Source organism: Onychostruthus taczanowskii, unplaced genomic scaffold (genome assembly GCF_017590055.1).
Source record: "Onychostruthus taczanowskii isolate IOZ18803 unplaced genomic scaffold, ASM1759005v1 scaffold6, whole genome shotgun sequence".
Classification (NCBI taxonomy): Eukaryota; Metazoa; Chordata; class Aves; order Passeriformes; family Passeridae; genus Onychostruthus; species Onychostruthus taczanowskii.
Genome location: NW_024503679.1, coordinates 8278459 through 8305951, shown reverse-complemented (window position 1 = coordinate 8305951; position 27493 = coordinate 8278459). Strand labels below are relative to the sequence as shown.

General features: G+C 38.6%; 2 protein-coding genes across 6 annotated transcripts in view; one reads left to right on the top strand and one right to left on the bottom strand.

The window, feature by feature from the left end:
- Positions 1 to 3664, bottom strand: part of GALK2 (galactokinase 2) — a 46673-nt gene extending 43009 nt beyond the window's left edge. For all 4 annotated transcript variants that reach the window (XM_041418972.1, XM_041418973.1, XM_041418974.1 and 1 more), the window contains exons 1-3: positions 3535 to 3664; positions 1487 to 1575; positions 235 to 358 (exon numbers count right to left, since the gene is read on the bottom strand). In XM_041418972.1, the coding sequence (XP_041274906.1) occupies positions 235 to 358; positions 1487 to 1575; positions 3535 to 3587 (266 nt within the window). In that variant the 5' untranslated portion in view covers positions 3588 to 3664. The remainder of the gene's footprint in view (positions 1 to 234; positions 359 to 1486; positions 1576 to 3534) is intronic.
- A 1750-nt stretch (positions 3665 to 5414) lies between these two features.
- On the top strand, positions 5415 to 27206 carry COPS2 (COP9 signalosome subunit 2). 2 transcript variants are annotated; one of them, XM_041418633.1, is made up of 13 exons: positions 5415 to 5611; positions 14625 to 14738; positions 15789 to 15866; positions 16460 to 16585; positions 17864 to 17974; positions 18091 to 18168; positions 19011 to 19185; positions 20188 to 20366; positions 20511 to 20563; positions 22931 to 23028; positions 24445 to 24527; positions 25614 to 25672; positions 26451 to 27206. In XM_041418633.1, exons 1-13 carry the CDS (start codon positions 5558 to 5560, stop codon positions 26593 to 26595), a joined length of 1353 nt encoding a protein of 450 aa, XP_041274567.1. In that variant the 5' UTR covers positions 5415 to 5557; the 3' UTR covers positions 26596 to 27206. The 2 variants fall into 2 exon arrangements, with proteins under 2 accessions (XP_041274567.1, XP_041274568.1); XM_041418634.1 differs by having other exon boundaries at positions 5418 to 5611; positions 17885 to 17974.
- Positions 27207 to 27493: the final 287 nt, after the last annotated feature.

Below are 27493 nucleotides of genomic sequence, written 5' to 3'. Positions count from 1 at the left end.
TTACAGAGTAATATGAACAAACAGGTGGGGGACAGCAGCTGCAAAGCTATTGCTCTGAACTAACAGACATGGCATGGAGTCAGCCTGTGGGATTCCATCTGCTGATATAAATTGTTTTACACAATCAGACTCTCTATTGCAATGGAAGTCTGTCAGATCTCTGAAAAGGTAAACTGTATTGCAATGCATGAAGAGGTTCATAAAAAATAATGAATTAAAAAAGTCATTACGTACAAGTATGAAGAATTGGTATTTGCCAGTTGCACAACTTGAGTTTGTACAGGTTCTACTGCAATCAGGATATCTTGTTCTATAGCCATTGGGAGCACAGCATAACCACAGTAATCTATGTGTTCTCCTAGCAAAGAAACAAAGAAAATACTTTGCAATAATTCTTTCTAGAATAGCAATAACATGATTTCTACAGGGCTTCAGTGTTGTTTACTGGATGAGACAATCTCTTACTGTAGTTTCAACTCTTATTACCTAAACTTTGGGGTACGTTTCCTCCATTTCTTATTACTTCACAAAAAGTTTTTCTTTCTTTAGTGATTTTTATCTATTGCCGGTTTATAAATGGTCATATTTTAACACTGACTTACAAAAATTCTAAAAAACCTCCACCATGCTGATTACTGCCCAAGGATGAGAACTGTCATGTGCATACAATTTCTGGACCTTTTTCCAAGAAGATAACTACTATATTTAAATAATCATTAATACAGTTGCATACAACACATAAAGTAAAAACCAAATAGAAAATGTATGTAGTAAACATCCTCTCCCTGGATGGAATAATTCCCAGTTACCATATGCTATTTAGTCTATATGAGATGTTCACATAACACTGATATAAAAATTAACATTAACTGCATAATAAACTAATTGACCTTTACAGCTCTGTTTCTCAAGATCCTTTTACTACGTCTTCAAATGTGTAGGATTATTTTATGAACATATGCAAGAAACTCAGCTCCAGGGAGAACACAATCCTAACACAGACAGAGAAATCTAAAAAATAAGGCTGATACAGAAATAAAAGTAAGTCCTAAACACAAAACAATTGTGACTCTCCAGTCTGCCAGTGAATCACACCCACTATTTTAAGTTCTGTGGACACATCTCTATGGAAGAGTAAACAAAAGATGGTAGAATCATTTAATGCTTTATCATTTATATTGTTGTGGGGCTGGTTATATTTGAAAACTTTAATTAATTTTTAAAAAATAGTTGGCAAGTTACTCCAATTTTCAAAACCATCACTACTGTCTATAAATGTTTTTCTCCAAAACTGATATCCATGCAGAGTTGTTTATAACAAGATACTGTAAAATCTACCAAATTATATATGATTTTCCATTTATCACAAGAAACTTCTTTGAAAATATAAAATTAAGACCAGCATTTTCATTCTTTGTTTTAAACTACTAGATTTCCATTATGACAGATGAAGTAAAACAACAGAAGGTTAATTCTTCTCTTTTACCTATTAAGTTGACTCGTCCTGGTGCACGAGCATAAAACTTAGGAGCTGATCCAAACTTGGATATAAACATCTCCTTCAGTTTCTGCAATCTGAAAGACAGGTTAGAAACATTTAGAAGGACTATATTTGCATTAAAGACAGGAAGCTTCAATGCTTGTTGAAGAAAATTCAATTCAGCTTCCTGAAGTATGTGGCATTTTCTCTCTTACATCAGGACTAACATTAAACTGGTTATTTCTGCCCTTCATATACCATTGAAGACTATACTTACATTTTGATTTTTATCAATTTTCATATTTGGCATTACCCCATCTTTGTATAAATATATACACAGAGAACTAAAATTCCAAAAGTCAGATTATCCCCATGACTTATGACAGTACTTACTCCACAGGATTCCAGCAAAAGCACTTCAGGTTTTCCATTTAGAGGTGCCTGATGTGCTACTGAAAGTTCAAAGCAAATAAACTTTGTCATATTGCTTTACTTCCTGCAACTGTAAAGGTACCAACCTTCTGCTTGATGTTTGCAAAGTTGGAATACTTTAGTGTGTCATGCAGAACAGCAGGAAAACAAGGGCTGAGAACAGATGAAGCCATTTATTTTAGTGAAGCATAGGAAACTTGATAGTGATTCATTTTGAAACTACCTTAAAGCAAAATTTTAGTCTACTGACAAAAATCTAGTAACAGGAACCCTCATAAGGTTTCTACATTTAATCTAAATCTAGAACTGGAAGCCTACTTAATGCAAAGTGGAAGTAAGAAGACTGCAACGAGAAACAGATGTTAGAAAATTCCACAATTACTTAGTTTTTACATCTTTGTAAAGGCTGTGTTACTGTTCAGCTACATGCATGCAAATGTTTCTTAAGGTTTTTATAAATGCAAAGCTACAAAATGCATTTTGTTGTGATATTTTTAACAGATCTTTCAGTACCTTTCTATCTTTGTGCCCAGTTACAAAGCTGTATTAGGTCTATGATTTCTCCTTCTTATAATCTCCCCTAGTATTGACTGGTATATCGTTCATCCACCAATTAGCAAAAGCAATTTCTGCCATTTCATTGTTCAATCCCTTCTCTAGATCGCATTAATAATATTATAGTCCACGGGGGATTCTGTTGGCAGAATTCTAGGTGTTAACTTTATTCCATTTTGTGTCAGTTTTTAGAATGCTGCTTTGTTTCACAGATATTTTTATAGTAGTGTTGGTACCAAGAGACAACAAACAAAGCAGTCGTGAGGGCATGTTTATCTAAGTGCTGATTGATCTCTTTTTTTAATGTGGGTTTTACAAGCAGGCGTGATGAAAGGCTATTTACAGGCTTTGGCCTTGATGTTGCAAGACGCGCACTGCATTTCAAGCACCTACATCAAGAAGAAAATTGTCAGGAGCCTTAAAGCAAAGGCACTCCTCACAACTTCACACTTCCAAGTCTGGAAATGCCGGACTCGTCGTTTCCGTGGGATTTGCGGTGCAATCGCACGCAGTAACCGGCGTTTTAAGAAGTGCCCCTTGTGCAGCGCTGACGCGAGCAGGAAGGCTGGTCTGTGTGCGTGTTAACTGCACACACCGAGCGCAACTCCATGGGCGAGGAGCAGGCACAGGACGGGCCAGGCCAGCGCTGCTCCAGGGCCTTTTACAGTAAAAAGGACGAGAGAATCATCAGCATTCCCCAAAAAACTCTGGGGAAAAATGATGCAGGCGAAATGATGAATGAATAAATGAATGAATGAATGAACGATTCCGCCTGCTGCCCCAGCGCCACCCTGCGAGGGGCGCCGGGGCGGGCCGGGATGCTGTGAGTGGGAGACGGGGCCGGAGCCCCGGGCGCTGCCGGGCAGCGGGCGCTTCCCCAGCAGTCTTTGCTCGTGTCAGGGAAAAACCTACGGAGTGTAGACGCTACGTGTCCACACCTCCTCGCACCTCAGCCCGGAGCATGAGGACGGGCTTTCCCACCCATCATCCCACCTCTCCCGGCCGCCCACAGGCCGCCCACCCGCCCCGGGATAAGCGGCGGCGGGGTCGGGGAACAACCCACCCACCTGGGCTGCTCCACCAGCTGCACCGGGAGGGCGCTGGGGCTGTCCCCCGCCATGGCGGCTGCACCGCGGGCCCGGGTGAGGCGGCTCCGGCGGGGCCGCGGTCACGGGGCAGGCGAACGCCGCGTCCTTCCGGGCGGCAGCGCCGGCGGCCCGGCCCCGTCCCGCCCCGCCGGCGGTGCTCGGCCCTGGGCACCCGCGGCCCGCTCGGCCGCGGAGCCGCTCTGCCCTCGGCCCCGTGCCCGCCACAGCCCAGGTGGGACGGGAAAGCTGCTGCGACGTGGGAAAGAAATGTTTGGGGTTTTCCGGTATTCCTGCCGATGCTCCTGCAAAAGGCACGTGCAATGAAAATAACAAATTGACAGTCGCATCCCTCATGGCGTGGAGGGGTGGGTGTCTCTGTCCCCGTGTTTTTTGTGGTGTATGGTTCCTCCAGCTCCCCTCCCAACAGGCAGCCTCGTGGCTCCTGTTACCCTCGGATTAATGGGTACAGACACTTGCAAGGAGCTGAGCATTTCAAAAGTGATCATAGGCTGTTCACTCAGTGTTTTGGTGTATATCTTTGTCCATTTCGGTATCTGTCTTACTGTTCCTCATCCCATTCAGGGAGCTTTAAGTGCTCAGTCTGAAGGAAGCACAGTAACAAATCTCATTGTGGATTTTCTGAGATAAAATATTTAGTTCCCCCTTAGTACAGTTGCAGAATACAAACACAGCTTTTAAAAGACTTGTCAGTAGCTGCAGGGGAAAAAAAAACCAAACCAAAACCCCACTGTCAGAAACCATAACAGTATAAAATGACCAGTAACAGGAAAATCTGGAGACCTAGTAAATACTGCAGATGCATCTGGGCATCTGTGAGAGGCCCAGGCCTTGTGGAGATGGGAAGGCAGAGCTGGACTGTTGGGGGGTTTGCCTCACTCAGTTGAGGGCAGAAGCAGAAATTAGCATGTAAAAATCGTTATAAAATCATTGCTAACACTTAACAAGGCCTGTGACTTTAAAGGCCTTTAAAACTGCTGCTCTGGTAGTATTTATTTATGGGGAACGCAGCCCAGGTTCAGCGGCACTGAGTAAAGCAACATGGAGCTGAACACTGATGCTGGTCACAGAAACAGGCCGAGCTTTCACAGAATGGGTCGGGGTGGAAGGGACCACCGTGGGTCCTCCTCAGGCAGGGTCATCCCAGAGCACATGGACCAGGATTGTGTTCAGATGGTTCTGGAACATCTGCAGTCAGGGAGCCTCCACAACCTCTCTGGGCAATCTGTTCCAGTACATGGTCACTTGCACAGTAAAGTTCTTCCTCATGCTCAAGTTGGCCTTTCTGGGCATCAGTTTCCACCCATTCTTCCTTGTTCTATTGGATGGCACCACAAAGAACAGCCCAGTTGCATCCTCTTGACACCCACATTTTACAAAGGAGCCTCTCTCAGCTGCCTCTTCTTGAGGCTCAACAGGCCTAGCTCCCTTAGCCTTTCCTCATGACAGGTATGTCCAGACTCTTGGCCAACTTACTAGCTCTCTGCTGGACCTACTCTATGAGTTCCATATCTCTTTTCTACTGTAAAAGTCATAACTGCACACAGTACTCCAAATGCGGCCTCATCGGGGCTGAGCAGAGGGGAAGGATCACTTCCCTCGACCTTCCCAGAGAAGTGCCAGTCACCAGACTCGCAGCCTCCGTGGGGAATCCGGGCTGGCAGCGCCCACGCCGGACCCACGGCAGCGGCCCCGGCGCCAGCACGGCGCACTCCGGGCCGCGGCAGCGCCCGGCCCCGGAGGTTCCGGCGCGCAGTGGCCAGGCCCCGCCCGGCCGCCGTTGCCAAGGGCCGGTCGCTACCAGAGGGAGGGAGCCGGCGACGAGGCGACGCGGATTGGGCTCCGAGCGCCCCGGGCCGGGGGCGGGAGAGGCGCGGGCGGCAGCGGGTTCCGGGCGGAGCGGAGCCACATTGGGCAGCGCCGCGCGGGCTTGTGGGAGAAGGGGCCGTCCCCGCCGCCGCCCCCCGCCCGTCCTCCGGCCAAGATGTCTGACATGGAGGATGATTTCATGTGCGATGATGAGGAGGACTACGATCTGGTAGGGCGCGGGGCGGCGCGGGGGCTCAGCGGTACAGCCGGGGGTGCCGCCGGCGCTGCGGGCCGCTGCTGGTGCGGCGCACCCGCCGCAGCGGCCGCCCCGCCGGGTGCTGCCCCGGCAGGGAGCGCGGACATCCAGGATGAGTTTCCCTCCCGGGGAGGAGGATGCGGGCCAGGGGCTGCGAGGGGCGGGTGCTGCTGTCGGAGCGGCCGCTCGGCCGCCTCTCCGCGGAGGAGCAGGCCAGCTCCGGGCGGGCAGGTGGATAGGCCCGGGCTGTGCCCCGGCGCCGGGCTGGCCCCTGTGTGCCCCGCAGGGCTCACGCTGAGGGAGGGCTCCGGCGCGCTGCCTCCCCCCCCGCTCCTGCCCCGGCGCAAGTGTCGGGCACGAAGTGAAGTGATAAAGTTGCCCGCCTTTCTCCGCACCCGCGACTGCGAGAGGCCCTTGGGGGCAGATACCGTTCGTGTGCTTGTGTGAGCAACAAACTGAGGCAAAAGTAGGGGGAAGAGAAAGGGGAGTGAGGAGAAATGGCCTCACGGCCGGTTTCTGATCCAACGCGCCGAAGGGTGCACTTATTTCTAACTTTTTGTCTTTATAGTCTTTGTAACCTTTCTACCGCTTCCTTTTTGTTTTTATTTGCAAGGTTTGGGGGCTTTCATGTTACATTTAGTTAAAAGTTAACATCAAGTTTTGTTCAAAGCTTTTAAAGTTAAAAAATTGCTGCTTGTCTGATTAATTGTAATTATATTGCCCATACATTATTGGAGCTTGAGGTTTGCTTGGTTGGGTTTTTTGTTTGTTTGTTTGTTTTCTGAACTTTGATTGGATTTTTAGAACTAGACACTTTTTTTTTTTTTTAAAAAAAAAAAGCTATGTATGGTAGAAGCTTGAGAGTCTGTTTAATTCATTTCAGCTAAACCTGTGTTAGCAGTATTGCAGTTTCACTGAAGAACTCCAGACACTTGCTTCTGGAAGACTTGCTTTCTGTCACATTATTTGGTAGTCAGTGCCACTTAGGAATTCACTTAAAATGTTTACCTAATTTTATTTGGAATAGTTTCTGGGCAGTTTTTGTTTGGAACTGCTTAGAATGGTTGGATGACATTAGATATAGAATAAAAGCATCTGCTTTTGGTTTTGAGGGTTTTTTCCATTCATTAAGGAGTGCTTGTTTGACAGGCATCGTCATCAAAACCTTATGAGTTGCTTGTGTCACTATTCCAAAAACTGTTTGTGTTCCCCTTTCAGTCTGTGAATGAATTCACATACTGTAGAGACAGGGGGTTACTGAAGGAAATACACAGAAATCATTAAAAACATTTTGTTCCAAAGTTGATTTCCATTCATTTTTATTAACACTGAAATTTGTGTCCTGGTTTAAAATTCTTTGTTTTTTTTTTTTTTTCCATGTGATACAATCAGGAATATTAAAGACAGCAGAATTCATGTTCCATACCATTCCATAACATGAGAACTGGGCATGTAGAGAAACCACTGGAATTGCATTTTTCAAGATATACAGATATGAATAAAAGTGCAGTTCAAACTTGCACTGCTTTATGTCAGTTTTCTCCAAGAATAATTGGTCTAGTGCTTTTTCCTGTGTTTGTTTCTTCTGAAGTACTTTATTTCTCATTGGAAAAACCTTCCTGAAACACCTTGCTTGTGGCAGATTTCCACTTCTGACTGGAGTTACTTTTACTGGAACATTTTCATTCTCATTAATTACCCCTAGCTCAGACCTTTCAAAAAATTTTAAAATACTGCTTGTAATAATTAGGAGCACATTAGTTTTTTTCTTTTCAGTGTGTAACACCCATGTAAAGCATCAGTGAGTACCCAAGCTTCAGATTTTTAAAATTTAATTTCAGCTCATAATTGATGGGGAAAAAACCCAAAAATTGAAGTGTAAAAATATTCCAGCTAGATTAGTTTCAGCACTCTGGGACTAACAAACCATGATTGGCTGTTGTTTTCAAAAATGCTTGAGACTGTAATTGTAGTGTTCCACAGAACTGTTTCAGGAAAAAAAATTGAAGGGCCCTGAAGACAGGGCCTGATTTCTTCCTTTCATGTTGATAGCTCGTTAAATTAAGAGAAGACTGTGAGGGGATGCGTGATTCTCAAGCTGAACGTCAGTCACGGCTGCTGCAAGAGGCTTTGCAACAAAAGAATGAGTGCAAGACATAATACTCATATCAGTGCAGAATTGAAAGTAAAAGAGCACATGTGAGTGCTGTGAATACTCTTTTAAAGAACCAGAGGAAAGGCAGTGATTACAGAAACAGTCAATGAAAGAAGCAGCTATTTTGTCAAAATATGGTGAAACTAGGTTCAGGTCTCCCAGGATAGCTGCAATCATAACAATAGCAGTAAAGACTCCCCAAAAAATTAATTTTGTCAGCTTTTATTAGACTTGATTATGGCTGTTCCTCTTTAATGTGCACTTGACCTGCTGATTATGTAGAGCCAGTCAGTTAAATTTCCTTAACTATGCAAATGTTTCACACTTGAACTGAAATGTGAACAGATATTCCAAAGTCTCAGCTCTTTCCCAGCTTCATCACGGAATTTTATATAATTAGAGTAATTACTACATGTTAAACAATTGAAGACTACCCAGGTTGTAGTGGATTGTTTCTGTTTAGTTTTTCAGTAGGTAAAAAGTCAAAGTTTTACATGTAAATGACCTCAACCACTCCTACAGAAATGGAGTTTATTCACTGGCGTCTTGGTATAAGGAAGAAATTCCATTTATATTTGTGGGTAGATGAACCTAGATTCACAATTTGCTAGTAATGTGCTGTGACAGCTTTGATTATAACGTGAATTATTCCACTTTATGCTTCAATGAACAGAATAATGTTTACTGGTCATTATGAAAGCCACTCAGTTTTAATTTCTAGTTTGGTGCTCCTAGGTGCCTTACATGATATCAGTACAAGTTATTTTTACTAGATCCAGCTTGAGGGTGGAGAAGGACGAAGAGGGAAGGACCATTGTAAATTCCACTTTTGTTTTCAGTCTGGGACAAAGGACTATATTTAGAATTGACTTGGAGGCTAAACTCAGTCTTCCTCCAGAAATTGATTCTTCCAGGCACAATGACAACACATTGACAGTTGTTGTAGTACATCTACTGGTTTACTTGTTTTGTTTTAAATAAATAAGGGATCTACGGTGTTCTTAGTGAGTCATCTTACTGTGTTCTGAAATTCAACTTGAAAATTAATCTGAGGAAAGGTGGGACAAATATATTTGCCAAGCACCTTGTCTTTCTACCTTCCGAAGTTGTATTGTTCCAGTGACTTGTGGAAGATCTTTAACAATTCCAATGAACAGGCATCAGTTTGCACCCTGGTGAGTGGCTGCGGGTTCATGAGGACTGGCGTGACTCAAATACGGGGAGCATCCCTTCAGATTTCTGAGGATTTCCCGTTTCAGGATGTGGTGATATCAGGACATGGCCAGCCTTACTGCTCATTTCAAACTACATGAGTTGGCTCTGTCTTTCTTTCCAGCCGAGTGAAATACAGTCCATTGCAAAAGGAATTTTTGTTTGCTACCAAACTTGATAAGCAATCTCATCAGTAGACAGAGACATTATTCTGTCTTTTATTGCTGGATTTTAGTAGACACAGTTGAAATTTCATGTGGATGTTGTCCCCTCTTCCCAGTTGCTCATATTTCATATTATCATCATTCTATGGAATACATATATATGTTGCAAACAAGAACGTGGTAATGCTGCAAGAACAAGTACTCAGATCTAGGGAAGTACCAAATCAAGCATATCCACTTGGCCCTCTTCTGTTTCTTAGTGAAGTTTAATTACAGTATTATGTGATTTTAAAAAAAAGTGTACTTCACAGAGGACATAGGATGTACAGTTCTCTAAATTAGTTATTGTTTCATATTTTATATGGATTCAGCATGTGTTGTGATATTTTTTATGCATACTCTTCAGACTCGTCTTCAAACACAGAATTAATACATTTGAGGCTTATTTTGCTCATTGCCATAATGTCTCAGAAGGAAGTATTTAGGCAAAAAGCCTGAGAATAATTAGTCAGTAAATTCTTTCTATCTAAACATTGACAAGTGTTGCTAAGTTCTGGTTTTTATTGGCTTCTTTTGACAGTTATTTAGGGCTGTGTTTAGAACGGTGCTCTCCAGGATCTGATATGCAGTTGGGTGTTAAACAGACATAAATTAGATCTAAGTTATGCTGAAAACTGGACTTTCAGAAAAGGATGCACATAACTACAGGAGGGCTGCACAACAGAGGTAGAAAGAAAAGGCACTTTTTTTCTGTACTCTTTACATGTTGTAATACCAGGTTTTCCTTTCTGCAGTCTCCTGTCTCATTTCTGTGCATCTTCCAACTGAAAAAAAAATAAAACAAAGGCAGAGCGCTGTCTTTCATGGAACTCTTGTGACGCCATTGCAAATCGCTGGTTTCACAGATTTCTATTCCTGGTGTCAGCCCTGGTGTGAGCCAGCAGGCACTGGATGACTTGCAGAGTTAGGGAGTAGCAGCAGAAGAGAGACCTGGAATGTGAAGTAAAAGAAACCAGGACTCCCAGTGCATGGCTGAGCGGCTGCTGGCTTCTTACAAAAGTCGCGCTCTGGTTTTTACTCTCAGGGTTTGCCTCTGGTTTTTTCCTCTTTGCTCTTTTGCATTCCAGTCTGATTGCTTTCTTTATATTCATGTGCCTGGATAGCAACTGGCAAATGCCCATAGAACCTGGTAGTTGCTGCTTTTCCTGGTGCCTGCAGGTGAGGAAGAGCAAATGCAAAGAAAGTTGTGCTCAGTAGACCTCCTAATGCCATGGTTATGAAACAGAGTTAGCTGAAGCAAAATCAAATTTGTACCAGACTTCTTCTCAGAAACAATTGCACTTCATAAAAAGATTAATTGTTTGAGTCAGCCAAGTGGAAGGAATTTGGTAAAATCACCAGCAATTGACAATTGACAGTAATAAGTATTTCAGCAGTGTCCTTGAAAGATAATTTTTTTACAGAAATAGAACTCTTTATATTGTCTTTTTTTCTGGAAAGTTGCCCCTATATAGCTGCTTTCCCCGTACTCCTTTTTTTAAAAAAAGGTTTGCAAAGTAGGAATTCAGTTCCTGTTGTGGTGGTGAATGATAAACAGAGGAGCACAAGTTTAGGTAGTCACTCCAGTTTTGGTGTAGAAATTAGGGAAGTCCTTTAGGCAAGAGAGGAGACCAGAAAATTGGTAACAACAGTAGTTTTCACAAAGTACTTGTATCTTTGTTTTTGTTCATGTAGAAGTTTACCAGGTCTGTGTACTGCTCTAATAGATAGAGTGCCACACATCTACATTGAAATGTCACTGATACACTGTTACTCCGTGTCCCGTCCCTTACTCTGGCCCTGAGCACGGGGCCGTGCTTCAGGACCTGTAATCTCTGGAGGCCACATTGACAAGGCTCCTGCCACAGCTCTCAGAAACCAGCAAGGAGCCAGACAGCCCAAGCCCCTGGCCTGCTGCAGGGATGGGAAAGGGCAGGCTGGGAGCAGCCGGGGGGCTGGATGCTCTGACCGTGCTGGACAGACTGCAGATGGATCCGTGTGCTAAAAAGGATGGCTAAAGCTGACTCGGGTGAACTGACTTCTCTGTGTGCTCATTTTAGAAACTGAGGCTCAATGTTTTAAAGCTGTTTACTAGATAAAATTCTATGAAAACTTAATATGTAGCATAATAAAGACTTCTTAAATAAATTGGTTTCTTGATGCTAATTTAACTTTTATTAAAACTATTTGAAAGAACAATGTTCCAGGAAGAGTAAACGCCATCAGAGGTTTTATCTCTATTGCAATTGAGCTATGTAGTAATTTCTCTTCCTCCAAAAAGCAGTGGGATGGCTTAGGATTGAATATAGCTGATTACATTTAGAACATTCAGATTTTCAACATATCAGTGCTTAAATAATATCCTAACTTATGTAACTGCATTTTTTCAAGCTTTTACCAGGGCTTTCTAATTTCTTGAGTGATGATAAAATCCCCAATTGTTTGTTTTGATGATCCTCAGAGGAAGGAAGAATTCAGTGGGTTTCAAAGAGCAGTTCTGTGTACTCAGACTGCTCTTTTTTTTCATTTGTACTTATAATGTTGGTGTCCATTTGAAAAATATCAACAGAACCTTAGTTTTAAAAATTCCTAGGCCTTTACTTTTTTACATCAGCTAGAGATAAATTATATCATCCAGCTGCTTTTATATCTCAAAGTTCTAATTAAGGATGTTCATCACTATGTAAATTGTTAGGTCTGGATGCTGTAGTGGAAATTTTTAGAGTTATGTAGAAATCCCATTTGTAAACCATATATTTCTACCTAATTTGCAGCAAACTTCTTACCTAGAAGGTTTGAGCTGGGGAAGTTGTTCAGGCAGGAACCAGGGGTGCTGAAAATGAGGGTGAGGAAAGGCTAGGCTCTTGCAATGTGATTTTATTGTTAAAAGACTTTTCTGTTTTCAGAACTGAGAAGGAAATTAATCTTTTTCTTAATTGGAACTTTGAGGACACAGCTTTATACTTTCCTCCTTTTTTGCTTTTGGCAGAAGCTTAATGTTCTTGCATTTGTATCCTGCTGCACTAAGCCATCTCTGCATCAAAAGAAGACAGAGTGCTTGTCCTTCTGAATATCAGCACTGGCATAATTAGCATCAGTGCTTGAAATAAGATTCAGTATCTACATGGCTGATTTTTGGGGTTTTTTAACATTGTCTAAAGATTAATGGCATCAGCCGTACTTAGTTTGAGGTTTTAAAGTTTCCACAGCCATTAAGTGTAAATATGTCTTTTTTAAAATAAACCACCTTAACATTTTCTGGAAGTAGGAAAGCCTTATCTCCATTACAGCTTTGAGTCCATCCTAAGTCTGATGTGAGACAAATAGGCATTAAGTGAAGAAAAAATATAGCCATAAAAGCATAAACCAGTACCTTTGGTGCATTTCAATGCATTTCCATTGGGGGAAGAAATATCAATAGACTTAACACTTCTTTATTATGTATTAATATTATGAAATGATCTTTATGGGATATTTAAGTAGCATTGAGAAAAATTATCTGAAAAAAAGCTTCCTACATGAATCCACATCCAGAATCATTGCCAGAGCTAAGATGAAAGTTCAGATGTTTCTGGCTTGAGGCTACCGGAGCACGTTGTCTCCTAAAAGGAATTAATTTAGTTTGCTTTCCTTTTATCTTTGCAAATAGGCACTTCTGCCAAAAATATTCCCCATTGTCCAAGTTAAGCATAAACAAGACATCAGCTGATTACACATATCTTAAATGCTGTGTTGTTTATTTTTTGGCAGTCTGTATATATAAGGTGCCTGATACAGCTGTTGACATCGGGTGTGTGTACCCATAGCTGCTCATTGGAGTTGGATCAATAGGATAAGGAGTTTACAAAAACAAGCCAACCGAAATGAGAGCCTGCCCAATGAAATAAGACACTTGCTTCCTGTTTTCTTTGCTGTTTTCAGTATCACATTTTTATAGTTCTGTGGGAATTCAGAAAACAGGTTTGTGGAATTCGCAAGACTTTTCAGTCCATTCATTCTCACTAATGATAGTACTTTGTTGGGTGAAAATAAATACATACTTGGGCAGCTTGCCTACATGTTACAAATAGAAACATTAAAAGGTAGAAGGACAAATGTCTGAAGTACCGTGTTTATTGAAACTTGGTTTGACTGTGGGCTCCCATAATTAATTTTTGCTTTAGAACTTCAGCAAACTTAAACTTTGAGAGACTGCTTGCAGTGCAGGGAGGAGAGGCTAACTTAAAACCTTTCTTTTGTCTCATCTTTTTTTTTTTTGCTCCTTCCTATGGTTTTGGAGGAGTCCATTAATAGTAGGAATATACAAAAGAATAAATGTGCCTGATGAAATGCAGCAAGAGTAAAATCCACCCTAAAGGAGGGGACCCCATTATGCGTTCCTCATGCTGGTGCAAGGGAAAGTTACTCTGACAGCAGTAACTTTGAGATTTAAACAGATTGTTAGAACAGTTCATCTCCTTATAATAGCCAAAATCCTGTTCAGAGAAGTTAGCTTGAAAATACAGAGGTGTGAAGTCGTTTTGAATCATGTAGACATCAAATGAAATTATTATTTGAGCTTTATTAGTGTTTTGTAATTTGGACATGCAGCATTGTCCTTTAGCAAAAGAAGATAAAATATGCAGGGATTTTTCATCAGAAATAGTCTCACAGTACTTCTTAAAAAAATTAAGAATTAAGTAGCAATTGTTAGAAGTAAATACTCCAGTTTCTTTAGCTCTAGTGTACATGATGGATAATTATTTGATTAAATTATTGTGCTTATGCTGCACCCCAACATCTTTGGCAGCATTTTTAGCATTTTCATAATCATCTCCTGCTTCCCAGGGCAGAAGCAGCTGGTGTTATTGTCATTATTCTTTTTTTAAATTTCCTTAGACAAGGATGAATCGCTATGGCATAGAAAGGCAGATCATAGAGGGATTCATGGAAGCATTTGATACCCTCAGTAGCTGAATCATTACTTGTGTGGCAGCTCAGCCAGAGCCTTTTCTGCGGCTAGCAAAGGCTGGATCATCGAGTGCCTTCAGGACCAGTGGGCAGCATGTTCTCTCCCCTCCCAGAAATGACATGTGCTCTTGGGCCTCTGTGCTTAAACTCCAGCTTTGGCAGAATTTCAGTAATACAATCTGTACTTGTCATAAAGGTGAAGTTGGTGGAGCTATGAGTTCATTAACCTGCTGGCAAACCTGCTGGCAGGCAAATGTTGGTGGATGGTGAGTCTGGCCTAGGAGTGGGAGAGGGGGGAGGTCGTTGTATGGGCCCATACTGTTATGTGCTCTGAAACCAAACGCTGCCTCTTGATGCACCAGCAGTCCCTGCCAGTTGGACTGATACGTCTCACCATTTTTCAGCAGATTATTAGATGTTCTGAACTTTTTTTTTCTCTTATTGTTATTTTTTTCTTAAAATGTAGGAATATTCTGAGGACAGCAATTCTGAACCAAATGTGGATCTGGAAAATCAATACTACAATTCCAAAGCTTTGAAGGAAGATGACCCCAAAGCAGCATTAAGCAGTTTTCAGAAGGTTGTCTGTCTTTGTATTCTATCTCTTCTTTTTTATATTAATTCACATTTTAGAATATTTGGTACCATTTGAGTTATTTTCTGAAATCTTAAGAGTAGGATTTATCTTTTAAATTACTAATGTGCTGAGTTTATTATTGAGTATCTTAAACTCCTGGCTGACTGCCTTTCAGGATCATTCTTAGGGATAATAAATAGGACATGGTATAGTCTTATCACAGATCTGACTTTTTAATCTTCAGGATTTACTAAGTTAATTAAACAGTTCTAAATGTGTTTTCATGCATCAACAATAGAAACCAGATCCATCTGGGTTTTTTTAATGAAATGGTGTTTCCCCCAGTCTCGTATGTAACATTATATTTGCTTTGCTATCTGACTCCAAAGCTTTAAATGTATAAATACTAACTAACAGTTTATTTTCTTCATCTCAGTTTTAAATTTTAATGTTTGCATACTGTTTCGAGAAAACAGTATGTTAGATACAACGTTTTAAAGAAAAAATAATTTTTGCATCTCTTTGCTCATTTATAGTGTATAACAAAAGTATATACATGACTTTAAAAAAAAACTTTCTAAAGTTTTTACTTACAAAACATTTCCTTAACTATGTTGCATTAAAACCTAGAAGCATTTCTCCTGTGTGGAGGAACCGTAGTAGTTCAGGAGAGCTTTTTAACATAATTTGTTCAAAATTTAGTTGGCTCAGTTTTGCAGGAGGTGTTACAACTATTTTTGTGTACGTGTTCATGGAGTGGTGTTAAAATTTAGTGTTTGGCATTAAAGTGCTTGCTGTTAGACAACAACAACAGCAGCAACAATCATGTTCACCCTCCCTATGTCAGCTAAGTTGTGAAAACTGAGGAGATACATTCTCATTTTTTCAATAATACCAGGAAAGAATAAAATTGAAGAACAGGGCAGAGTCAAACATTACTTTGTAAGGAGCAGAGACAGGGGGAAAGGCCATGTGTGGGATATGTGTATTTTAAACAATTCCAGTTTGAATGAAGCTTTTATAAATATTGTTTTAAAAATTCTTCTTTTTCAGGTTTTGGAGCTCGAAGGCGAAAAGGGAGAATGGGGATTCAAAGCTCTGAAACAGATGATTAAAATAAACTTTAAATTGGTAGGAATTACAGCTATCACTTGGGAGTAAATAGCATAAATGTGTATTTGATCCAGAGACCTTAAGTTAGTATTCTAATTTATGGCTATGACAACTAAATCTAGCAGAACTTGCCTTTTGCAGCCTTTAATGGCTACTACAGATATGGCAGAGAAATTATGTGGTGTTTGCAAGTCAAAGGCAAAATGGATGCAAAAATAACTACTGTAGTTAGGTAGTACTCCATGGAAGTGTGAGGCTCAGTCCTTGCTGTGCTGAGGTGTCACACCACTGAAAGTGGTCATGTTTCTCTGGGTGTACTGCACCAGGACAAAACAGTGAAAAATTTATATGCCATGTATGCAGCCATTCCAAAGAATTGTCTGGCCAGCTCTGTTTTCTTTATTGAGATGAATGTTTTAAATGTGTGTTCTGTGCAGTCCTGAAGCTATTTCTGATTCTGCAGGTTATGAATAAAGTGGTGATATGAAAGTTTTAATAGTAACCACTACTGCATTGTCTTTATGCTTTTTTTTCCTGCATGTAAACTTGCAAGGTATCTCAGTTTTAATAATTAAAACAAAAATGATAATGTGATTTTGTTTTTCTTTTAGACTAACTTCCCTGAAATGATGAATAGGTATAAACAGCTATTGACCTACATACGGAGTGCAGTTACAAGGAATTACTCTGAAAAATCCATCAATTCTATTCTTGATTATATCTCTACTTCCAAGCAGGTTGGATCATCAGTTCTTTCATCTTCATAGTTTTCAGTTTTGCATTTTTAACTGTGGACATTTTTTATGTTTGGTTTGGGCTTTTTTGATCTTAATAGAGGAATTTTAAGTATTCATTAGCTGCCATATGTAAAAATATATTTCCCACATGTAGTTGATTCTATTAACACAGAAAAATCTTCATAAACTTGTCCTTTTTGGCAACATTTACCTGGAATTTCTATGTTAATAAATAGGAACTTTTTTTCAGCATAGCTACACAATATAAGTGCCCTCTCAAATATAATTTTTAATGAAATAATGTGGGTTTTTTTTTTATTTTGAGGGGAGAGGGGAATCTTTGCAGTGAAGTGTTGGTGTGCAACGCTGCCTGTCCAGTGCACTGTGCTAGTGAGGTGCATGTCCATAGGTACACAGCCCAGCTCCTTTTGTGTTGTTGTAGAAGCTTTACAAAGAGTAGGAAGCTCCCCTCACTGACTGCCTGAAAGTAGCACCTTCATATGGGGGATCATTGGTCTTTAGTGCTGAGTCCTTGGTCATTAGCACATCCTGCCACTCTTAGAAGTGGAAGTTGAATGCTGGGTTACTCCTAAGCTCTAAAGGATTGTCTTAGACTGTCCCTTCTTGGCACAGGTCATTGTCTCTGGTTTGTAGTTCAGCCAGACCTGGAGGGACAGTCTGGAAATCTTAACTTGATATCTAGTCACAGATTTGTTACCCCCAAAGCAACAGTGGCCATGAACAATACTAACACATTCTTTGTAACACTCAGCACTTTAATTTCCATTTCAGATGGGTTTTTTTTTGGTTTTATGCAAAGAAATAGTTTGATGCACTCAAGAGCTTTCTTCCACTCAGCATTGGTACTCCAGAAAGAAGAAGGCATCTTTCCTTTGACCATATTCCTCTTTTTTGTAAAGCATAATTTCTTTTTGATATGTAAATTATTTGTATTCTTTCAAGTGGGAACAATATTGCCTGTGTTTGTTACAAAACATCAGAGTTCTGTCCTTGGTTATATAAAATGGGTTTTATAAGGTGGCTTTCATTTTTCACAGATGGGTACAAATCTTAAAATGTGAATACTTTTTAATTATATCTGTTTCATATAAGAAAAGGTAATGTAGTTAGTTTGGTTATTTTAGAAGCTGTTTGCAGTTTAAATGCAAACATTAAGTAGATGCAGATACCTTTCTTATTTTGAAGATCAAGCATGCACTTTTAGTTTGTTCACATTGACTTTATTAACAGGTACAAATTTGCTGTTTACAATTATAGAATTCTGATTTTTTATGTCAGATGGATTTGCTTCAGGAATTCTATGAAACAACACTTGAAGCTCTGAAAGATGCTAAGAATGATAGATTGTGGTTTAAGACAAACACAAAGGTAAAATATATAACTTCCTATTTTTTGCTTTTCTTTGACACCTTCAGCTAATTCTTATAAATTATAATTGTGAAATTTTAATAGACCTCAGCACTTTAACTTTCGTTTTATTACAGCTTGGCAAATTATATTTAGAACGAGAAGAATATGGAAAGTTACAAAAGATTTTGCGTCAGCTGCATCAGTCATGCCAGGTACCTTTATATTCTAAATCACTGTGGCTTAGTAAACAACATTGAAGCTTTTTTTTTTTTTTAATGTATCTATTCTTGGCCTTTGAGGCAGTTTGCTGAGCTTTAGTACAGAGGGAAGAAATACTATGCCTGATTTTATTAGTTATCTGTTTGATAACATGAACAAAATATGCGAAGTGCTTTAATTCCTTCCTTAAAGATGATTTTTAAAAAATTAGAGGAATTTTAAGTATTCATTATTTGTGACTGCTGATTGGGTTTCTCTTCAGGTGCAAGGATGAGAAGCACATATCAATAATCTATAATGCATAGACATTCATTTTAAAATATAGCAAAGATTCTAAGTGAGCTTTATTCAAAACTGAAAGTGCAGTTGTTATTTTCCCATCTGGAAGGGGAAAAAATAAATTAGCCATGCAGTCTGCTGTGCTTGTTTCTGACACTTTTCCTCCTTCAGTATGGAAATAGGTTACAAATATCTAGGAAATGGTTGTGTTAGAGGCAGCAGAAGAGTCATATGTGTTACCTATATATATATATATATATGCGTTTGTGTCAGTCATTGTATTTATATACTAAGAGTGTGGCTTAAGGAAAGCGGAAAAGAATTAAAGCTTTGAGAAAAACATTTAATGGAAAATACTGATGTTTTAAATAAAGGGCTTCAAAATGTAGCCTGTAAGTAAGTTCTTTGAGTACATCAGAATTTCAGAGTTTCAGGAATATTCTTGTTTTTGACAGGAAATTACTGAGAGTATTTGGTTATCAGTGTTTTACTAGTGTAAAACTGAAATTGCTGTTCTCTTAAAATTTCACAGTATTTATTACTTAATCTGTCCTAGACTGATGATGGGGAAGATGATCTAAAAAAAGGTACTCAACTATTGGAAATCTATGCTTTGGAAATTCAAATGTATACAGCACAGAAAAATAACAAAAAACTTAAAGCACTATATGAACAGTCATTGCACATCAAGTCAGCCATTCCTCATCCACTGATCATGGGAGTTATCAGAGGCAAGTTCATCTTGAATTTTTCATTTGTCTTCTGTTGCGGAGATTTGTTCCATGAAAATCTGATAACCAGTGTTTTTTTCCAGTTCCACCTACAAAGACAGAGGCTTCTGTAGATTCAGTCTCATCATTTTCTTCTTGCAGGACTTCAGCTCTGCAGTTTTGGTGCCCAAGTACCAGAGGCACTGGTCAGAAGGGCAGGAGAGTTGGCTAAATAACTGTTAGGAGAGAAGCAACAGAAAGAGAAGAGGAAGACTTGCTGTTTGACACCATGGCAGGCAGCAAAAGATGAATGCAAAGGCATCTGCAGGGCATAAAAACAAAGGCTTGACAGGACTGCTGGCAGAAGGGACTGCTGTTCTGCAATCCTCTTTTATAAATTTGTATCTCACCTTGCTAAAACTCAGCAGGAGCCAAAGGGCTTTAAAATGTGTTTGAAAATATTATTTATTATCTGAAATAATGAACTGTAGTGGAAACAAGCCGTGTGTCTTGAAAAAAAACCATCTTCCCTCAGAACACTGTTGTGCCTTCCTCTTTTCCCTGGTGTAGATACTGCACAGACAATCAGGCAGCAGTGGGTACTTCAGAAATGAAAGGGTATAGAAAGTATTTCTCATTTTTTCTGTTTGGTTTTGCTCAACAGATAGGGAAAATTCCATAAATATACAAAGTCTGTTGCCACTGAAATGGAGATAAATTCTATCTCAGTTTTTGCAGTATTTTAACATAATGGTGATGTAATTATTGGCTATGAGGATTGGTGTTCTTCAAGTTCTATGGTGTAGGTTGGGTTTTGTTTTTTCTTCTTTGGAATGGGTTTATTCAAATGGCAGTGCTGTATGTTAAGGCCCTAATGCTTTTTTTTCCTAGTGATTTCAGAGAGCCAAATGACTTCTGAAAATGTTTCAGTAATCGATTTAGAAATAGCATGGAACTTGAGTACAGTTATTGTAGTCAGCAACAAGCACACAGTGTTCCTTTTCATGTGTGTTTTCTTTTCAGAATGTGGAGGCAAAATGCACTTAAGAGAAGGAGAGTTTGAAAAGGCACATACTGATTTTTTTGAAGCATTCAAGAATTATGATGAATCAGGGAGCCCCAGAAGAACCACTTGCTTAAAATATTTGGTCTTAGCAAACATGCTCATGAAGTCTGGAATAAATCCATTTGATTCTCAGGAGGTATTTTTTTTCTTTTTCGTTCACACACACACCCACCACCCCATCCCCTCACCCTTTTCTGAATATATAGAGAAATTACCCAAACGATGGAAATGGGAAAAAAAAAAATCTGAATTTGCATATTATGCTTTCTGTTCTGTGTAGGCTAAACCATACAAAAATGATCCAGAGATTCTAGCAATGACGAATTTAGTAAGGTAAGATTTTCATTTTTCTAGAGAAGGGAACAAAATGATAAAAAGAAAAAAGCTATGTTGTCCAAACTTGAAATGAAAGGGAACATTTTTAGAAATGGCTTTTCTCTGCACTGTTAACACAGTTATTCATAAATACGGGGCAAATATTCAAGGATTGTTTTTCTTTAGAAACTTACTGTGAGAGACCATAGTATAGATGCCACACTATGTAGGGGTATAGAAGCTGTGTACTTTTGCCACTTTATGGTGTGACAAAACCCTCATTTCTCCCTGTAAATAAAGTTGTCCCATCTTGTACTGCCACTGGTCTCTTTAGGCTGTGGCTGATTACATAAAATTACAGAAATTGACTTGAGTGACATCTCATACAAAGCCAGTAGAATAACTTGCTGCATGGATATGTCATGATTTCCTAAGTTGGGAAAATGAAACTTAACTCTCAGTGATCTCCCGTATCCTTCATACATGTGAAAATCAAAAGAAAGCCTCATTACCTCTTAGGCATCTCATTACCTCTACCTCACAGGCACCTCTGAGAATTTCTAGTGTATGAAGGTCATTAGGTCAGTGAACTGAGGCAGGTTTTGTACACTGCGTTTCAGAGCTCACCTGCTGTATCCTCTCTGGCCTGCTATGCTCCTTTTCCCATCTACATAAGAAGTAATGTCTGCTCACATTTTGAAACAGTTGATCCTGTGTTGTGCTGCTGTTGTGCTTTACCATTGTATACATACAAATTGTTTCTGAAAGTGAGGATACTCATTATTGACATGATGATTGAATAAATTACTTGGCAGTTTATTAAGGGACTATTTCCAGTAACTCATTCCACTTCAGAAGTGTTTTTTCTAATTCACTGTCATAGTTTCATGTGAATTTGAGGCAGAAGGAACTCCAGATGGCCTTACCCAATCTGATTTTATTCATATTTCTAATTTAGATCTTTTATCTTGACATTTGAGTATAACTCCTTCTTTAAAATTAATAACGTAGTTAAAGCAGTATTGATAAGAAATATGCAAAGATAAAATTAATTTCAAATACTGTAATTATGTTTTTAATCCTTCCTATACTCTACAGTGGGAACTTGCATGCTTTACATATAATAAAAAGACTTGTGAAATAATTTTAATTCAGTATATTTTATTGTTTTCTTTTATTATAAAGTACAATTTACTGGTTTCATATGATACAGTCCATGCTACTCACATAGCTATTTATAAGCTGCTCAAGTTCTGCCTTAAACTTAACAGGTCTTTTTCTTGGCCATTTTAATAACAGATTAATCTTTTTTGACCAGTTTCAAAACAATTTTAGAATGCAGAGAATATGAAGGACAAATAGATGTTGTTATTAAAATGTTTGATGTTAGTATTAAACAGAAATTGAAAGTTTTGTTTTGAAAGAATGTTTTTCAAGAAAAAGGCCTTTATTCAGAGGTTGTAGCTCTTGACCTTTAAATGATGCTGTGGTGGCACCTTCTTTTTGCAATATTTTCTCAGATGACAGGATTGACTCATGAAAGAATATATACACAAATAAGCTATAAACAAAAATCTAAAAAGTAATATTATTCCCAAATTACTGATCCTGAATAATCCTGGAAGTCTGCATTTCTTTCAATAAGCTATAAACAAAAATCTAAAAAGTAATATTATTCCCAAATTACTGATGAACAATCCTGGAAGTCTACATTTCTTTCTTTCAGTATTTTTAGCATTCAGCTTTAGCTGGACATTGTAGAGACAGCAACAGCCTTGTAGACTCTTTTTAGCTCTTATTTGTTCCATAAAGTATGACTTCATGAAGCCAAAATTCATGCAATGATACTTTTCAAAACAGGGTATTTAAGAATAGCTTCTTAAAGTACAAAAGTTTTGAAACTAGAGTGCACCTGTGGAACAACTAAATGTTCATACCAAACGTCAGTAAATGTTGCTAAAATTGAAACAGGAGAAAGGTAATTTCTGTTGCATTTCATCTAGAAATCAAGTTTTTTGCATATGAAGGTTCTGAATATAAATATTTTCCACCAGTGCTTAATACACCTTTTTTTTAGAAATTGTGGAACATAATCTTATGAGTCTGTTTTACTTTTAATAATTCAGTCCCTTGTACTAGAGTGCACCTGTGGAACAACTAAATGTTCATACCAAACGTCAGTAAATGTTGCTAAAATTGAAACAGGAGAAAGGTAATTTCTGTTGCATTTCATCTAGAAATCAAGTTTTTGCATATGAAGGTTCTGAATATAAATATTTTCCACCAGTGCTTAATACACGTTTTTTTAGAAATTGTGGAACATAATCTTATGAGTCTGTTTTACTTTTAAAATAAATAATTCAGTCCCTTGGTTTTTTTCTGAAGTGCCTATCAGAATAATGACATCACTGAATTTGAGAAGATTCTGAAAACAAATCACAGCAACATCATGGACGATCCCTTCATAAGGGAGCACATTGAAGGTATTTTAAAGGCTATTATAATCATTTTTGTTTTCACTACTTAGTAAGCTCCTTTTTTTTCCTTCCCCACCTTGGTTTATTTTTCTTTTTGGCACTAAGAGTTCCTTGTAATTACTTGTGGATTATTCCTTTGCAAGTTATTTAGAAGTTGGTCAGGGCTAACTTGCGTCCAGGCATGTGGCATGACTGCAAAGATATGCAAAACTGATGGAGAAAGTTCTAGAGGAGTGGATATTGTAAGATATCTATGGCGGTGTTAAGAAACTTGAATATTTTGAGTATTGTTTTTGGAATAGTGAAATGAGACCAACCCTCACCTGTAAAGATGGTTTGTATCAGTCTCATCCAGTTTCATGTTTGCTAGTTTATAAAGTTAATTTACTGCTTCAGATTACACAAAATACATAGACAATGTAGTGAAGGTTGCACTAATAAATATGTAGTAACATGTGAAAAGATACATGCTCTTCATTTATAACTTGTAGACAATAGTTGGAGTTATAGTACCTCTACTTAATAGAATGGGAGCACATTAACACATGCCTTTCTGCTCCATTCATGTGACAAAATAAAGTTACCTCATCCACTTTTCATGCATCTGAGAATTGAAGGGTCTCTTCACTTGAACACAGTGCTCAGTTCTTCAACTAACTACTGTTTTCAAGAGTGGGTCTGACTGTGGCAGTGCAAGATCATTTAGCTGGATAATTACATGAAACAAAAGAGTTAAATCCAGAGACCTGGTTTTCTTATGCTTGTTTGTAAAAGAGAACAGGGCAAACAGCAGGGGAAACTAAATATAACCCACTGCTGCTGTTCCATGTGGACTGCTGGTGAGCTGCAGTCTTGGAGGGAGACTTGGTAAGATTGGAGCTGGATGCTCATGGAGGGAGGTGTGACAGAACTGGAGAGCGAGAGCAGGAAGATGCATCAAGGCATTGAAGGGAATTGAGTGGCACTTCTTATATGCTACTGATGGCTCACCATGTTCACTCTCTAGTGATACACAGCATGTTCATGGTTATGTTTACATGCCTTGCCTCGTTTTAATCTCCACAGTTTATTGAGACACATAATCTGGTGCTCAGTGGTATATTATTATATGAACAGTTCTTGTTTAAACAGGTAAAAATGGACCAAGGGTTTTTTCCTCTGTTAATTTATAATTATTATTTATGCTTTCATTTTATCCAACTGTCTTTAATAATGCAAAAATTTATAAAACAATGACTGCACTATTTTATCTAAGCAAAATGAGCCTCTCCACGCAGACCATTTCATAAGACTTCAGTTCCTTATTGTAGTTACACCATTAGGCCCTGATCTTTGAAGGTAGCATCTTTCTGTATGGAGTGGTATTGCAGCTTTATTTCAATACTGTTGTTTTTACAGTGTTTATATTTTCTTCTCTTACAGAGCTTTTGCGAAACATCAGAACACAAGTGCTTATAAAATTAATTAAGCCTTACACAAGAATACATATTCCTTTTATTTCTAAGGTATGTGTCAGTAGCCTTGCATTTGTTTAAGTAAATGTGAATAAAAGCTTTTAAATAAATGTAGTGCTTCCAGAAATAGAACATCTAAAATACACTTAAACCATAAAGTACTAATGATGCACTGCTGGCAGCTTTGCAGTGCAAAAATGTAAATTTCAAGTGTCATCCAACTGCTTATTATAATATGTACTATGATATACTTCTAAAATACTCAACTACCATATTCTACTTGGTGTAGAAAAATCACATTTCTTAGGAAAAGTATAAAAAGTGAAATTTGTATAATAAAAAATGTTATTATGAACATGCATTTAATGGATGTAAAAATTAAAATTTTAACCCCTTTTGCTCATAAGCTGTCTTCACATGTTTGTGTTGTATGAGTTACAGAACTGTGGCAGTAGAACAAACCAAGTATTGCCATAGAATCCCTGACTTCACTGCCTAATCTGCAAAGAATGAAATAAAAACTCAGTACTTTTTATTATAAAAATATAACTACTATTTCCATCTCCTGTGGGTCTGTGATTTTGCCTGCAAAAATTCACAGCATTATAAAATACATCATGACATATTAGGGATGCCTGGTTTTTATGCTTAAATTCTCTTTAGAACTTGGTATGCCTTTTTTTTTAAGCTAGACTTAACACTTGCAGAACTTGCTTGAGCCAGAAGATGCAATTATGTCTCTAAGTGGTTTTGGGTGCAGATCCATTCTTTTCTGATAATTGTTGTTTTATTTTATTTCCTGGGTTTTTGTGGTTATGGTTTATTTTGTTGTTATTTGGTTTGGGATATTTTTTATCTGTTTCTTTTTTCAGTAAGTCAGCAAAGGAACTCATATCTGGAGCTTCTAAAATTTTGCTTTCGCCTCTTCAGCTTTTTCTGAGAGGTGACTGGTCTCTTGATTCTTGGCCATGTGTCCTTTGGATGGAGGTCTTTTGCTTAACAGATCATTACTGAATTGATACTTTTGAACAGTAAGAAGCAGAGGTTAAACCGAATTCTGTATATGAAAATAAAGATTGAAGGGTTTTAATGTTGCAGAACATAGTAGCTTCATAATGAGTTTTCTTTTTGTTTCAGGAGTTAAACATAGATGTAGCTGATGTGGAAAGCTTGCTTGTGCAGTGCATATTGGATAAGTATGTACCTGATTCTTGATTATTGATCGTTGATTACTTTAAAATAATCAAACTGTAGAAGAAGCAACAAAACAGTATTTTGGGGCATTGTGATAATAGTGGTTGATTGTAGAAGTGAACGGTAATGGTGTTTACTTTGGATTTGCTTGGTTTCTGAGCAGCAAAGTATGTTTGAAGGATGGGAGCCAAGAAAATTATACAGGGAGATTGAGTAGCATCATCTTATTTTAATTCTTAATTACATAATAAATTCCCTGAATTATTATGAAATTATGAAAGTTGTTATTATTATTAGTAATTGCTGCTTACACCCGTGTATATTTTTGAATGCATTTTCAAGTTGACACATTGGTAGTCTGCTCTCTTATCTAGAAAAAATTTAACTACAATTTGTAAAACCTATTTTCCTGGAGAGTAACTTGTTATAACTACTACAAATATATAATCTATACATGGGCTTGTATTGTTTGACTTCTCTTCATATAAATCTCCATTTTTCATGATTCTTTGACTTTCAAGAACTGTTTATGTCATATTGCTTCAGACTTTGTGTGGGGTCATACCCAAGCAGATAAAACATGCATTGCCCAATGAATTAGTTCATTTGATGGCAGCTTAACAGGCAGTACTGCCCAGGACAGTAATTATAAAAGTGCTGAATTCTGAAATGGACTTTGTGCCTCTCTTGTATAAGACCTCTTATTTTACCTCTGATTCATTGTTAGCTCCTATTTCCATGTCCATTAGCAATTTATAGTTTTTATTTATTTACTCCTAGCACTATACATGGCCGAATTGATCAAGTCAACCAGCTCCTAGAACTGGACCATCAGAAGAGAGGTGGTGCACGTTATACTGCGTTAGATAAATGGACCAACCAACTAAATTCTCTCAACCAGGCTGTAGTCAGCAAGCTGGCCTAACAGAAACCAAGCTTCTACAAACCTACTTAAGGCAACAGTGCAGTGATGTAAACCTTAAAAGAACTGGGAATGGCAAAACTACTGTCGGTTGGTGTGCCCTGAAATTATTGGAGTTATGGCAGAAGTGCTTTTTTGATCAGCTGGTTTGTGTTTTGCTGCTGCATTTATCCCAAGAAAAAAACAGCTTTAATCTCCAGAAGAAAACCAAAATGCCACGGGATTTATGCTGTATTGACATCTTGCCCTAAACATACAACATCCTAGTAATTTGTCAAGGGGCAATTAATGACCAGAGAGAAGATTTTTGTCATGATTTTAAGTACACTGACACGTTACTGTTGGTTAAATTTAAACATGTTTTACCTGCAGAAATTCTCTCACAGAAATAACCTGCAATAACTTGAAATGCATACCCTTTTGAACACTTCCTTTTCTCATGTATAAATTGAAATGTTTGCTGCATTTTGCAAAATGTCAGTTCTCCAGAAATGTGTCCATATATTTCTGTACCTGCAGTGTAGTAAAGGTTTAGAAGAAACCCCATAATTATAGTGGCATACTGTCACTTAGGTTTCAAGCAGCAAAATAAACAGTGCAGTTCAGAAATTGTACAGTTTGTTTCTTGATGTGCTTTCATTATACTTGAATTTTACTTGTGGTATTTTTAAAAGAAAATAGGTATTACTTGATCTCATCACAGTGAAGATTCTAAGTCTAAGATACGGAGATTCTAAGTGTGACCCCCTTGGTATGTGTGCTGTTGATTTATCTTTTTTTTTTTTTCCCTTGAAATAGTGAACCATAAATACTAAAGAGCTGACATTTAGCAGTCTTGTTAACTGACTTTTAGCTTCAAGATGCCAAACTGTCATCAGTCCTGTCTTGTTATGTTGGTGGG